This window comes from Chiloscyllium plagiosum, chromosome 30 (genome assembly GCF_004010195.1).
Source record: "Chiloscyllium plagiosum isolate BGI_BamShark_2017 chromosome 30, ASM401019v2, whole genome shotgun sequence".
NCBI classification, from domain to species: domain Eukaryota; kingdom Metazoa; phylum Chordata; class Chondrichthyes; order Orectolobiformes; family Hemiscylliidae; genus Chiloscyllium; species Chiloscyllium plagiosum.
The window spans coordinates 45,029,593-45,045,342 of record NC_057739.1 but is presented as its reverse complement, the minus strand read 5'-3'; the positions used below and the strand labels follow the sequence as shown (position 1 = coordinate 45,045,342).

At 47.3% G+C, this 15,750-nt stretch overlaps 1 protein-coding gene across 1 annotated transcript in view; it reads right to left on the bottom strand.

The window, feature by feature from the left end:
- Positions 1-4,224: 4,224 nt before the first annotated feature.
- The window catches only part of ptpa (protein phosphatase 2 phosphatase activator), a 56,203-nt gene continuing 44,677 nt past the window's right edge, over positions 4,225-15,750 (bottom strand). The window contains exon 10 of the mRNA XM_043720628.1: positions 4,225-5,659. Within this exon, the coding sequence (XP_043576563.1) occupies positions 5,585-5,659 (75 nt within the window). The 3' untranslated portion in view covers positions 4,225-5,584. The remainder of the gene's footprint in view (positions 5,660-15,750) is intronic.

Here is a 15,750-nt window from a genome sequence, read left to right as displayed (position 1 = left end):
CCAAAGCTCTGTTGTTTGTACCAGGACTTGCACCAAGTCCCGTTCACCACCACCACCACCCTTCAAAATCCCCTCAGCTACACTGGCTCTAGGTACTGCAGCACCTTGACTTTAACATGTCCATCCTTGTTTCCAAATATTTCCAGATTTCTGAGGCCCCCAGCTTTCACCAGCCATGCCTTCAGGTATTTGAGCTCTAAGTTCTGAGACTCCCTCCCTAAACCTCTCCATGTCTCTTTCACCTGTTAGGATACCAGTTCAAACCTGCCTCTTTAACAAGGGTCCATGCCCTTGAAGAACAGTCATATCCACATCAAACATCCTGTCCTCCGTCGTACTTCCCCCTTTTCCTCACTTCACTCCATGTTGGAATGTACTTCCTAAATCGGAGATCATCATCTGCTGCCTTGTCTCAACTCGGAGACAGATCCAAGATCACCAGAGGGGATTCATCCCATCCCAAACGGGCTTTATGACTTGGTGCCAATCTGTTGCTTTTTCACTGTAACCGTACATGTCTCTGTTCAAATAATCATCTAATGTCCCCATTCGGAGGATGACTGGACCTGAAATGTTAACTGTGGATTTCTCTCCACAGATGCTGCCAGGCCTGCTCAGCTTTGCCAGCAATTCCAGCAGTCCGTTGCGTTTTTCCCTCAGTTGAACCTGTCTTCTTCGCACTTGCAGGTAATGCATTTCACAGCCTAACCACGCTCTGTGTGAAAAAGGCCTCACACACTTGGCAATTGCGTCTTTTTGCAAATTACTTTAAATCGGTGCCCTCTGCTTCTTGATCCTTTACTGAGCAGGAACAGGATCACTGTACCGACTCTGTCCAGACCTCTCCTGATTTTGAAATTTTCTGTCAAGTTTCCCTTTATGTTTTTCTCAAAGGAACACAGTGCTAACTTTCAGAGTTATACTGACCCTATGTCCAACTCATCCATGCCAACCAGAAATACCAAATTAAACTAGTCCCATTTGCCAGCACTTGGCCCATATCCCTCTAAACTCTTCCTATTCATATACCCATCCAGATGCCTCCGAAATGTTTCAATTGTACCAGCCTCCATCACTTCCTCTGGCAGCTCATTCCATACACGTACCACACTCTGTGTGAAAAAGTTGCCCCTTAGGTCTCTTTTATATCTTTCCCCTCTCACCCTAAACCTATGCCCCTCTAGTTCTGGACTCCCCCACCCCAGGGAAAAGACTTTGTCTATTTATCCTATCCAAGCCCCTCATGATTTTATAAACCTGGACATATACACACACAAACCCATCCATTCTACAGCTACTTTTCACAAACTAGTTTCCCGGGAGTGTCGGAGGCTGAGGGATGACCTTATAGAAGTTTATAAAATCATGACGGACATGGATAGGGTAAATAGACAAGGTCTTTTCTCTGTGGTGGGGGAGTCCAGAACTAGAGGGCGTCAGTTTAGGGTGAGAGGGGAAAGATATAAAAGAGACCTAAGCGGCCACTGCATGCAGAGGGTGTTGTGTGTATGGAATGATCTGCCAGGGGAAGGGGTGGAGGCTGGTACAATTACAGCATTTAACAGCCATGTGCAGCATTACAGAAATACTCCATACAGAGTTACTGCATAGAGTCATAGAGATGTGCAGCATGGAAACAGACCCTTCGGTCTAACCCGTCCATGCCGACCAGATATCCCAGAGGAGAAAGTGAGGTCTGCAGATGCTGGAGATCAGAGCTGGAAATGTGTTGCTGGAAAAGCGCAGCAGGTTAGGCAGCATCCAGGGAACAGGAGAATCGACGTTTTGGGCATAAGCCCTTCTTCAGGATATCCCAACCCAGTCTAGTCCCACCTGCCAGCACCTGGCCCATATCCCTCCAAATCCTTCCTATTCATATACCCATCCAAATGCTTTTTAAATGTTTCAATTGTACCAGCCTCCACCACATCCTCTGGCAGCTCATTTCAAATACGTACCACCCTGTGTGTGAAAAAGTTGCCCCTCAAGTCTCTCTTATATCTTTTCCCTCTCACCCTAAACCTATGCCCGCTAGTTCTGGATTCCCCAACCCCAGGGAAAAGACTTTGTCTATTTATCCTATCCATGCCCTTCATGATTTTATAAACCACTATAAGGTCACACCTCAGCCTCCGACGCTCCAGGGAAAACAGCCCCAGCCTGTTTGGCCTCTCCCTGTAGCTCAAATCCTCCAAGCAACACTCCCTAGGACCTTACCATTAAGTGTATAAGTCCTGCTAAGATTTGCTTTCCCAAAATGCAGCACCTTGCATTTATCTGAATTAAACTCCATCTGCCACTTCTCAGCCCACTGGCCCATCTGGTCCAGATCCTGTTGTAATCTGAGGTAACCCTCTTCACTGTCCACTACACCTCCAATTTTGGTGTTAGCTGCAAACTTACTAATTGTACCTCTTATGCTCACATCCAAACCATTTATGTAAATGACAAAATATAGAGGACCCAGCACTGATCTTTGTGGCACTCCACTGGTCACAGGCCTCCAGTCTGAAAAACAACCCTCCACCACCACCATCTATCTTTTACCTTTGAGCCAGTTCTGTGTCCAAATGGCTAGTTCTCTCTGTATTCCATGTGATCTAACCTTGTTAACCAGTCTCCCATGGGTAACCTTGTTGAACGCCTTACTGAAGTCCATATAGATCACATCTACCACTCTGTCCTCAATCAATCCTCTTTGTTAATTCTTCAAAAAACGCCCCGTGCAGAGTTACTGCAACACTGCAGGGTTACAGGAATGCCGCGTGCAGAGTTACTGCAGGTAAAGCCAAGCAGCAGTTCCAGTCTGTAACAGAGAGCTGTATAACCTCCCCCACCTCACAGACTCACTCCGCCCTCCCTCACAGAGATAGGGAGAGGTTTAGGGGCTGGAGGAGGGGACAGAGATAGAGAGGGATGTAGGAGCTGGAGGAGGTTACACCACATCCTTCTGATAGGAGGGAAATCAGTATTGCATGCAGTATTCCATAAGTGGCCTCACCTTTGTCCTGGGAGAAAGGATGAAAGGCTTATGCTGAAACGTCGATTCTCCTGCTCCTCAGATGCTCCCTGACCGGCTGTAATTTTCCAGCACCACACTCTTCGACTCTAACTGATGTCCTGTACAACCACAACTCCTATTCTCAATACTCTGACCAATAAAGGAAAGCATACCAAACGCTGCCTTCACTATTCTATCTACCTGTGACTCCACTTTCAAGGAGCTATGAACCTGCACTCCAAGGTCTCGGTGTTCAACAACACTCCCTCGGACCTTACCATTAAGTGGATAAGACCTGCTAAGATTTGCTTTCCCAAAATGCAGCACCTCGCATTTATCCGAATTAAACTCCATCTACCACCTCTCAGCCCATTGGCCCATCTGGTCCAGATCCTGTTGTAATCTGAGGTAACCCTCTTTGCTGTCCACTACACCTCCAATTTTGGTGTCATTTGCAAACTTACTAACTGTACCTCTTATGCTCACATCCAAATCATTTATGTAAATGACAAAAAGTAGAGGACCCAGCACCGATCCTGTGGCACTCCACTGGTCACAGGCCTCCAGTCTGAAAAACAACCCTCCACCACCACCCTCTGTCTTCTACCTTTGAGCCAGTTCTGTATCCTCGAGGAGAAAGTGAGGTCTGCAGATGCTGGAGATCAGAGCTGAAAATGTGTTGCTGGAACAGCGCAGCAGGTCAGGCAGCATCCAGGGAACAGGAGAATCGACGTTTCGGGCATAAGCCCAGTTCTGTATCCAACTGGCTAGTTATCCTTGTATTCCATGAGATCTAACCTTGCTAACCAGTCTCCCATGGGGAATCTTGTCAAACGCCTTACTGAAGTCCATATAGATCACATCTACTGCTCTGCCCTCATCAATCGTCTTTGTTACTTCTTCAAAAAACTCAACCAAGTTAGTGAGAGATGATTTCCCAGGCACAAAGACATGTTGACTATCCCTAACCAGTTCTTTGACTCGTCTTTGAAACTTTAGTAAATGGACCAGCTACCCATTCGTCCCACACTGTACAATATAATGGGTGTCACCTCAATGTTAGCCCAGATCCACTGCCTGAAGAGTGAAGCTGCACTGACCCTCACTGTCACTCTGCCTCAGGCTTGAGCCTGATTGAACTGAAACCAGCTGAGCAATTTGTCAAGCGCAAAATTGGCAACATGGCGGAGACATGCAGAAAGAAATGTTCCCCAAACAGTTTGTTTTTGGAGAAACCACAGTCCCTTTAATGCGTTTCCTTTAATTAGATGCTATAACATCACAGGAGTGGGTTCATTGATAAATATTCCAGACAGAGCCCTCTGGATGTTCCTGGGTTGAGACACACGCAAACACACTGTAAAAGGGCCAAGATTCTCAAAATCCTTTAAATACTGCATTGCCTAATACTCTGTCATCAAGAATTCCATTTACAGCTCAAGGAGGAATGGCAGACTATGAATAAACCCAACGCATTCAAGAGATTGTCAGTCCGAGCAATGGTTCCCTTATTTAAAACCCAACACTTAAAATCCACAGAAGTGATCTAGTGGTTACGCAGCGGAGGATAGGTGGTGGGGGCGGGGAGGCTAAATATCTTCTTGCTTCAAAGAACTGCCCCACTTCGTGTTAAAAAGAAACCTCTACTTTTAATACAGTGAATTATTTTATTAAAAGCATCAATTGTCTGTGACTCAGGGCTGCAGCACTGGGGAAAGAACAACCTCAGACCCTGGAAGCGATCTACGAAAGGCAAATATCCAAAATGATTCCTTCAAAATTAAAATGTCACCTGGTGGATTTAAATTGCCCAAGTTCTCTTACAATGGATCGAAGACACAATCTCTAGATTTTAATACTATTTTGTTAAACGTTTCTTTAGGATTTTTGACTCAGCTCTGCTGAAGGGATATTCCAATGGTGGAGTTGTTTTCAGATTGTTTTATGGTCAGTCACGACTCAAGCTCTAACCAATTTTTTTGTTTTATTTTTAATCTAAACGTAAACTGGATGGGGGGGCGGTTGATTTGGGGAAGCAGCTATTTTTAAATCAACTTGCAGGAGTTGGGGGGGGGGAAATATTGAGAGCTCTGGCTGAATCGAAAGGGGACAGACCACAAGATGCAGAAAAGCATGGTGGCAACTTCACAGCAACTACAGAGGAAGCTCCCTCACAGGTCACTGATCAGGCAATACCCGGGATCGAAAAGCACGCATCAGGTTGGCTTCTATCGTCATGACCGAGAGGCAGATCTGTGTCGGAGAGCGGAGAAAGGGAACCCTAGCAGCCAACAGCTGATTCACCCGATGCCCATTTGCACCCAGGAAGTGCAAGCCACGCCCTCCCAACTACAACTCCATGCCATTTCACTCCACAGATATGTCATGTCCAAACTTGAAACAAAACCAAGAGAGAAAATAAATCTTATTAAACGGGAAAAATAAAGTAGTCATGGGTTTTTTTTTGGTGGAACTTTGTTTGTTTGTAGCTGATATGGTTGGGGTGGGGGGGGGGGGGGGGGGGGGGGAAGAGATATTGGTTCCTGGGTGCCCACGTTTCTGGTGCCCACTGCGTCGTTCAGCTCAGGATCCCACTGGGTTGATGGTGAGCAAGCTGCCAAATTTGAAGTGTTGGATGACTGGGAACTTCTCAAGGCACTGCAAAGAAAAAGAGACTCGTTAGGGCCAGGGGAAGACAGATCGAGGCAAGTTCTCCTGCATTTAACCTCACGGATTAAAAACATAAGAGCTAGGAGCAGGAGTAGGCCGTCTGACCCCTCGAGCCTGCTCTGTCATTCAATAAGATCACTTCATGGCCTCAGCTCCACATACCCGCCCTCCCACCATAACCCTTAGCTCCTTCATTGTTCCAAACTCGGTCTTTGCCTTAAAAACATTCAATGAAGGAGCTTCAGCTAATTCACTGGGCAGGGAATTCCAGATTAACAACCCTTTGAGTGAAGACGTTCCTCCTTGACAAAGTGCTAAATCTGCTCCCCCTTATTTTGAGGCTGTGCCCTCTAGATCTAGTTTCACCCACCAGTGGGAACAACCTCCCTGCTTCTCTCTCACCTAGTCCCTTCATCATTTTATCTTTCTATAAAGATCACACCCCCCACCCTCATTTTTCTAAATTCCAATGAGTATAGTCCCTTACAAGCCAACCGCCCTCAACTCCAGAATCAACCTGGTGAACCTCCTCTGTGCCCCCTCTAGTGCCAGTCCATTTTTTCCCCAAGTAAGGAGACCAGAACTGTACACAGTACTCCAGGTGTGGCCTCAGCCAGCACCCTATACAGCTGCAACATAACCTGCCTCCTCCAGCCCTCCATCACTCCCCAGGATCTGCCCTGCTCCATTCTTGCATCCCTCCGCTGGAAGCCAGTCCTTCAGCTGTCTGGCTCCTGACCTCTGGAATTCCCTCCATTAAACTTCTCCTCTGCTCCTTGAAGACACTCCTCAAATCCAATTGCCTTGTGTTCGATAATCGCTCCTCTGAAGCCCCTTTGTTAATAGGTGCTACATCAACACAGAAGTCAGCCTTCATTTCTCAGTCATCGAAGATAGCCCGGAAGAATTAACAGGTTGTGTCTCCTCCTGACTACTCTGATACACGCTTCCTCCACAATGCATCAGAATCCAGGAATCTTAGAACTTTTTAAAAATGTCATCTTTCCCGGATGTGACGGTCGCTGACAAGGCCTGCATTTATCGTCCATCCCTAACTGCCCTTAAACTGAGCAGGTTGCTTGGTCATTTCAGAGGGGAGTTAAAGAGGCAGCCACATTGCTGTGGCTCTGGTCTCACATACAGCAGTTACAGCAGGTAAGGATACAGAGTTCTTTACCAGAGGACTCTTGCTAACCAGGTGGGTTTACAAACCAGTTAACAACAATTCCCTGGTTGCTGTTAGACCACTTTTGAATTCCAGAATTATTAATTGATTTCATCTGCCATGGTAGAATTGGAACCCACATCCCCTGAACATTAGTCTCTGGATTACTAATCCAATGACTGCGACACTGCGCCCTCCACCTCCCCACATAACCCTGCAATGCCTCCCACCTTTTCAGGGAACACATTCTGAAATTAAATCACATGGCTGCATGGAAACAAGTCAGCAAGTTATGTTTGGGTTTAGTGTCAGTCACCTCAATCCGAGTCTCCTAGTTACTGACTGCCCCAGCATTGCCAATGGTTGCTCTTCATTCACTACTGAAACAGTTCATGATTTTGAACCCTGCTCTATCTTAACAAAAACAAAACCCAAAGAAGCAAAGTTAGATCTCACAGAGTACAGGGAGGACTAGCCATGTGGATACAGAACTGGCTCAAAGGTGAAGGGAGGCCTGTGACCAGTGGAGTGCCACAAGGATCGGTGCTGGGTCCTCTACTTTTTGTCATTTACATAAATGATTTGGATGTGAGCATAAGAGGTACAGTTAGTAAGTTTGCAAATGACACCATAATTGGAGGTGTAGTGGACAGTGAAGAGGGTTACCTCAGATTACAGCAGGATCTGGACCAGATGGGCCAATGGGCTGAGAAGTGGCAGATGGAGTTTAATTCAGATAAATGTGAGGCCACTATTGGAATATTGTGTGCAATTCTGGTCTCCTTCCTATCAGAAAAATGTTGTGAAACTTGAAAGGCTTCAGAAAAGATTTACAAAGATGTTGCCAGGTTTGGAGGATTTGAGCTATAGGGAGAGGCTGAATAGGCTGGGGCTGTTTTCTCTGGAGGCTGAGGGGCGACCTTATATGAGGGGCATGGATAGAGTAAATTGGCAAAGTCTTTTGCCTGGGGTGGGGGAATCCAGAACTAGAGGGCATAGGTTTAGGGTGAGAGGGGAAAGATATAAGAGAGACCCAAGGGGCAACTCTTTCACACAGAGGGTGGTATGGGTATGGAATGAGCTGCCAGTGGAAGTGGTGGAGGCCGGTACAATTGCAACATTTAAGAGGCATTTGGATGAGTATATGAATAGGAAGAGTTTGGAGGGGTATGGGCCGGGTGCTGGCAGGTGGGACTAGATTGGGTTGGGATATCTGGTCGGCATGGACAAGTTGGAGCGAAGGGTCTGTTTCAATGCTGTACATCTCTATGACTATAACCACAGATGCTGGAAACAAAAACAAAAACCGCTGGAAAAGCTCAGCAGGTCTGGCAGCATTGGTGGAGAGAAATCAGAGTTAATGTTTCGGGTCCAGTGACCCTTCCTCAGAGCAGATGGTAGCGAGGAAATGGATGATACTGATGCAGAGAATGGGGTGGGGGTGTGAAGAGGAGTGAACGATAGATTGGGATAGAGCCCAGGGAAACAGAAAAACAGTCGGGCAGATAAAACGAGTGGGTAAATGTCAGCCTGGGAGAATAAGTAGTTTCTAATGGGGACCATTAATGGCTGACAATGGGTTGGTAACGGTAGCAGTCAGTATGATGACAAGGCCGGGGTGTGTGGGGTTGGGGTAAGGACATGGGAGGTGGGTGCCAGGCTGTAAAATGACTGAGTTTGATACGGAGTACAGAAGGCTGCAAGTGGACAATGAGGCACTGTTCTCCCAGCTTGTGCTGAGTTTCACTGGAGCACTGCAGCTAGCCCGAGACAGAGAGGCTGGACAGGGAACAGGGTGGGGTATTAAAGTGGCAGGTAACTGGAAGCTCAGGGTCCTTTTTACAGACAGAAGGTAGGTGCCCTGCAAAGCGGTCACCCAGTCTACACTTTGTTTCCCCAATGTAGACGAGACTTGACGTTTGTTCTTGGAGTAACGTCCTCAGCTTTTCTTCACACAATCCATCCCTGGTGCCGTCTCTTCTGCACCTGCTCCCCAGGTCTTGGGCATCCTGCCCGGGCCATTTCAGAGGGCAGCTAAGAGCCAGCCACACTGCTGAGAGCCTGGAGTCACATGTGGGCCGGACCAGGTAAAGATGGCAGATTTCCCTCCTCAAAGGCCATGAGGAAGTCAAGTGAGAATGGACCATCTCGTTTTCAGCTCATCTTCCCTTCCCTTCCACATGTTATTCCTCCTCAGGTTCCTACAACCTTTCCAGTTTGCAATACTGAACCAATCGTGGCTGTGCCTGGTACAATTACAACGGGAACCAAACTGTCAGGCAGTTTGGGATGGCCGGAGGATGTGAAAGGTGTTAGAAGAATACAAGTGTGTCTTTTCCATTTGATAAAGACAACTGAAGGTGAATAAGACAGGAGACAGAGATATTATTACACACCTCTGCAGCAGGTGGGAAATGAACCCAGACCTCCTGGCTCAGTGATAAGGATACTACCACTGCACTATAAGGGGTCCTGAGACAGGAGATAGATATTTGCTTCAGAAGCAACTGCATCAAGCAGCAGGAAAACAGTTACACAGACAGGCCTGAAGCGACACAAGGAATCATTAAGGAGCAGCAGACAGGGTGACTGCGCCCACTCCTCAGAGACTATACCCAGACATTTTTTCGCTGTGCTTTTGGGGAGTGGGTCCAAGCAGCAGGATGAACATTGCTGCCTCAAACTATACTGCCTGCAGTTCCACTTTGTGAACCAGGAATACCATGGAAAGCAGGAAAAGCGCCTCCCTCCACTGGGCGCAGCAGTGACTAGAGGACACTGTGGCAAAAGAGGCCCAGACTGAACCTGAGGGGAAAAAAAATGAACCAAAGTTGTGAGAGTGTTGCCTGCAGCTAAGCACACTTCCTACATTCCGGATATTTACAGCACTGAAAAAGCCAACTGGCCAATCATGTCAGCATCAGTCAACAAAGATCTGACTGTAGTAATCCCATTTTCCAGGTTTTTGCCCACAGTCCTCGAGGATAGGGCAAAGTAAGTGATGACCTAAATACTGCTTCCACATTACCAGAGTTTCAGACTCTCCCATCCTTTCAGGCAGTGAGTTCCAGATTCCCACTGCCCTCTGAGTGAGAATGTTTCTGACCAACTTTCAGCCTTCTACCTTAAATCAATGCTCTCTGATTATTGACCCCTCCCCTCATTGAAAAACTGTCTTGTTATTCACCCTATTAAGTCCCCTTATTATCCCTCTCTATCAGGTCCCTCACATCCTTCACTGCCCTATGGAAAACAGCCCCAGTCTATCCAAATTTACTTTAGAGTTCAGACCCACCAGTCAATATACTGGTAAATCTCCTCTGCACCCTCTCTACTTCAAACCCGTCCTTCCAGAACTGCACACAGTATTCCAGTTGTGGTCTAACCAGTGTTTTATACAGTTCCAACATAATCTCCCTGCTCTTGTATTTTGTGCCCCAGCTAATAAAGCAAGATATCCCATATGCCTTCTTAATCATGTTATCTACCTGTCCTGTACCTTTAGGGATCTGTGGGTATGCTCCCTCTGACCTTCAGCACTTTCCTGACTCCTAACATTCACAGTGTAATCCCTCACATTGTTAACCCTCCCTAAATGGAGTGCCTCAGGGCTCAATGCCAGGCCCATTGCTGTTTGTATTCGCTATCAATGACTTGGATGAGAATGTACACAACATGATTAGTTGGTTTGCTGATGACACTAAAATAGGTGGCATCTTAAACAGCAAGGAAGGTTATCAGAATTTGCAGCAGGATCTTGATCAGCTGGGGAAGTGGGCTGAGAAATGGCAAATGGAGTTTAATGTAGATAAGTGTGAGGTCTTGCATTTTGGAAAGTCACATCAAGGTAAGAGTTTCATGGTGAATGGCAGGGCCTTAAGGAGTGTAGAACTCCAAGGTCCCCCTGTGGCACAGGTGCACAGTTCTCTGACAGTGGAGCCACAGTAGACAGGGCAGGGATTCCTGATGAAGGGCTTTTGCCCAAAACATCAATTCTCCTGTTCCTCAGATGATGCCTGACTGGCTGTGCTTTTCCAGCACCACACTCTCAACTCTAATCGTCAGCGTCTGCAGTCCTCAATTTCACCTAGGGCAGTGAAGGCAGTTTTTGGCACACTGGCCTTCATCAGTCACAGCATGGAATATAGAAGTTGGGAAGTTACGGTGCAGTTGTACAGGACGTTGGTGAGGCCGCAGTTGGAGTGTTGTGTTCAGTTTTGGTCACCTTGTTATAGGAAGGATGTTATTAAACTGGAAAGAGTGCAGAAGAAATTTACAAGCATGTTGCCTGGACTCAATCGTCTGAGCTATCGGGAGAGGTTGGACAAGCTAGGACGTTTTCTTTAGAGCGTAGGACCTTGTAGAGGTGTAGAAGATCAAGAGAGGCATGGATAGGGTGAATGCACTCAGTCTTTTTCCCAGGGTTGGGGAAATCGAGAACTAGAGGGCATCAGTTTAAGGTTAGAGGGGAAAGTATTGAAGGAAATCTGAGGGGAAACCTTTTTACACAGAGGGTTGTAGGCATATGGAATGAGCTGCCAGCGGAAGTGGTTGAGGTGGGTACATTAACAACAACTAAAAGGCATTTGGACAAATACATGGATAGGAAAGGGTTAGAAGGATATGGGGAGAAAGTGAGGGCTGCAGATGCTGGAGATCAGAGCTGAAAATGTGTTGCTGGAAAAGCGCTAGGGTGAATGCACTCAGTCTTTTTCCCAGGGTTGGGGAAATCGAGAACTAGAGGGCATCAGTTTAAGGTTAGAGGGGAAAGTATTGAAGGAAATCTGAGGGGAAACCTTTTTACACAGAGGGTGGTACGCATATGGAATGAGCTGCCTGTGGAAGTGGTTGAGGTGGGTACATTAACAACATTTAAAAGGCATTTGGACAAATACATGGATAGGAAAGGGTTAGAAGGATATGGGCCAAGTGCAGGGAAATGGGGTTAGTGTGGATGGACATCTTGGTCAGCATGGACCAGTCTGGGCCAAAAGGCCTCTCTCCGTGCTGTAGGACTGTATGACTAAGTGTATTATCTCACGTTTCAAGACTGGTTAGGTGACAGAGCAGGAGCAAATGTTCAATCTGCTGACATTCTCCTGAGGCTCACAACTATTCTCTTCACTATGTACCATCATCCAATTTTTGTCAGCTGCAAATTTCTCAAACATGCCCCCCTACATTAATTTCAAGTTGTTAATGTAGACCATAACTGCACCAGAGCCTGAGGAACCCACTTCCAGTCACAGAAACACCCCTCCAGCATCACCCTCTACCTCCTGCCTCTCAGCCAAGTCTGTATCCAATGTGTCACTTTACCTCAGAACCCATGGCTTCTTACTTTCTTGACCAGCCCACCATGAGGGACCTGATCAAAAGCCTTGTTAAAGTCCATGTAAACCACATCAAATACCTTGCCCTCATCAACACTCCTGGTTACCCCCTCAAAAAATTCAACTTTGTTAAACATAATCTTTCCATATAATAATGACTAATAATTTCCAGTCTATGCCTTTCTCCCTTTGTTTTTAAATGATGGGACAATATTAGCAATCCTCCCATCTGGTGTCTTACCTCTGATTACAGAGGATTTGAAGATTTCTGCCAGGGCCCTCATATCTGTACAGCCATATAAAACTTTAGTTAGTGCACATTTGAAACAGTGCGTGCGTTTCTGGTTGCCAAACTACCAGAAGGATGTCAATACTTTGATTAGATTAGATTACTTACAGTGTGGAAACAGGCCCTTCGGCCCAACAAGTCCACACCGACCCGCCGAAGCGCAACCCACCCATACCCCTTTAACCTAACCCCTGTGGGCAATTTAGCATGGCCAATTCACCTGACCCGCACATCTTTGGACTGTGGGAGGAAACCGGAGCACCCGGAGGAAACCCACGCAGACACGTGGAGAATGTGCAAACTTCACACAGTCAGTCGCCTGAGTCGGGAATTGAACCCGGGTCTCTGGCGCTGTGAGGCAGCAGTGCTAACCACCGTGCCACCCACAAGGGAAGGGCGCAGAGAAGGTTTACCAGGATGTTACCTGGTCCGGAGGGTTTTAGTTATGAGGAGAGGTTGGATAAACTCAGATTGCTTTCGCTGGAAAGACAGAGGCTGAGGGGCGACCTGATAGAGAGCTACAAAATTATAAGAGGCATAGACAGGGTGGATAGTCAGAGGCTTTTTCCCAGGGTGGAAAGGTTGACTACAAGAGGGTACAGGTTCAAAGCGGGGGGGGGCGGGGGGGGAGGAGGGTTTAGGGGAGATGTGCGGGGAAAATGTTTCAGACTGAGGACAACGGGTGCCTGGAACGTACTGCCAGTGGAGGTGGTGGAAGCAGACACGTTAGCAACGTTTAAGACTATGATATCTTGATAGACGCGTGAATGGGAGGTGAACTACGAACAGAAACTGCACGTGGGTAGTAAGTAGCAAGTCGAAATAAGGATTAGAATTGGCGCAGGCTTGATGGGCCGAATAGCCTGTTCCTGTACTGTATTGAATTGTATTGTTTATATCTCCTTGGAGAAAGTGAGGTCTGCAGATGCTGGAGATCAGAGCTGAAAATGTGTTGCTGGAAAAGCGCAGCAGGTCAGGCAGCATCCAAGAAACAGGAGAATCGACGTTTCGAGCATGAGCCCTTCTTCAGGAAGAAGGGCCCATGCCCGAAACGTCGATTCTCCTGCTCCTTGGATGCTGCCTGACCTGCTGCGCTTTTCCAGCAACACATTTTCAGCTATTATATCTCCTCCCTTGCCTCCCTCAATAGCCGGAGATATGCCTCGCATGGATTTGGATATGTACACAGCCTGCAGATTTAAGGCTGCTAAAGCTGTTATCACCTCCTCTCTCCCACTCCAGGTTAATTTCTTCTAATATTTCACAGTGCTGCACCCTGATGTCTCTACCTGTCCTCTTCCACTATGTTACAAAAACAGAAATTGCTGCAGAACCTCAGCAGATCTGGCAGCATCTGGATAAGGAGACAGTTGGAAAGCTGGGAATGTTGTGGAGAGATCTGTCAGAAACTTTCAGCAGGTCAGTGGCTAATTCAGCCCCCCCCACACCCACACTCACTCACTCTTGCTGGGGTATGGGCTCTCTCTCAAACACACACACAGATGTACACTCATGCGCACTCACACACACTCTGGGGTATGGGCTCTCTCTCTCTCGCACACACTGACTCTCACTGGGGTACGGGCGCGCGTGCGCGCACACACACAGACACAGACACAGACACAGACACAGAGTTAGGAGGGGACTAACAATGAAGCAGTCTTTTAAAGTAATGCCACTCAGAACTGAAAGCACAGAGAGCTATCTGAAGAAACAGGAAGGATAAGCTATGTTCAACAAAACATACTAGTTCATTTCACTAGAGCTGAGGAGTCATGGTTGCGGTGTTCCTGGAGTAGCGATCCTGCAGTCTGGACTGATGATTCAGGGACAAGTTCAAATCCCACCACAGCTGCTGGGAAATTCAAATTCTATTTATTTTAGCTGTTTATTCAATAATGATCAGAAAATGCCTTCTGGTTCACTAATGCTCTTTAAACCTGCCATCCTGAACCAGTCTGGCCTACGGAGGAGTCCAGAGCCACAGATATGTGGTTGACTCCTTTTTCACCGTGATGTAGCTGAACACACTGTTCAGAGTAGAAGTGACAGGTATCTGGAAACCCCTGGGTCAGAAATGAATGGGGTGTGAGGGGGGAGATGCTGGTCTTCCCAACAAAACTCTCAACCAGGGAATGACTTTTTAAACCTTTTTTTTGCACATGGAATGAGCTGCCAGAGGAAGTGGTTGAGGCTGGTACAATTACAACACGTAAAAGGCATCTGGGTGGGGTTATGAATAGGAAGGGTTTGGAGGGATATGGGCCAAATGGTAAATGGGACTAGATTAATTTAGAATATCTGGTCAGCATGGATAAGTTGGACCAAAGGGTCGGTTTCTATGCTGTATTTCTCTATGACTCTACAACATTACGAACATAATGACAGTACCAAGGACAGGGAAAGCACAGGGTTAGATACAGTAAATCTTCCTCTTTTAAACTGGAAATAATGCTCCCTCTACATTGTTCTGGGAGTGTTTGATGGGGGACAGGGACAGTACAGGGTTGGATACAGAGTAAAGCTTCCTCTGCACTGTGCCCGCATCAAACATTGCCAAGACAGGGTCAGCATGGGGTTAGATACAGAGTGAAGCTCCCTCTATACCATTCAATGCGCGGTGACAGGAGCAGGGTGGTAATGCCTCAGGCAATCCAGAGGCTGAGACTAATGCATTGGGGTTCAAGTGTTAACCAGTGGAATTGAAATTCAATTCCTAAGATCTGGAATTGAAAGCTACTCTCAGCAATGGTGATGGTAAAACTGTCAGATTGTCGTTAAAATCCCCCGTGGCAGGCTAATGCCCTTTAGGGAAGGACTCTGCCACCCTCAGCTGGAGGGGCCTACAGGAGACTACAGCGATGTGAGTGACCCTGAACTGCCCTCTGGCATGGCTAAAGCAAGACACTCAGCTCAATGGCTTTGCCACTAATACCCACAGCCCATAGTTACGAATGGAAGGACTATGGAATGTGGATGAAAATCTGAATCCTGTGGGTAAATGGTCCAGGTTTCATTCCCGCTCAGCATCAAATCAGCTGGCTGTCCGTCAGGTCATCAAATGGCCCAGGGAATGCAGGGGTGACCCATAAACCCCCACGTCCAGGGGGAAAGATCCTGTCCTGACAATGTGTTGCTGGAAAAGCGCAGCAGGTCAGGCAGCATCCAAGGAGCAGGAGAATCGACTTTTCGGGCATGAGCCCTTCCTAAAGAAGGGCGAGGAGGGGGAGGGCGAGGAGGGGCAGCGGGCGAGGAGGGGCAGCGGGCGAGGAGGGGCAGCGGGCGACGACGG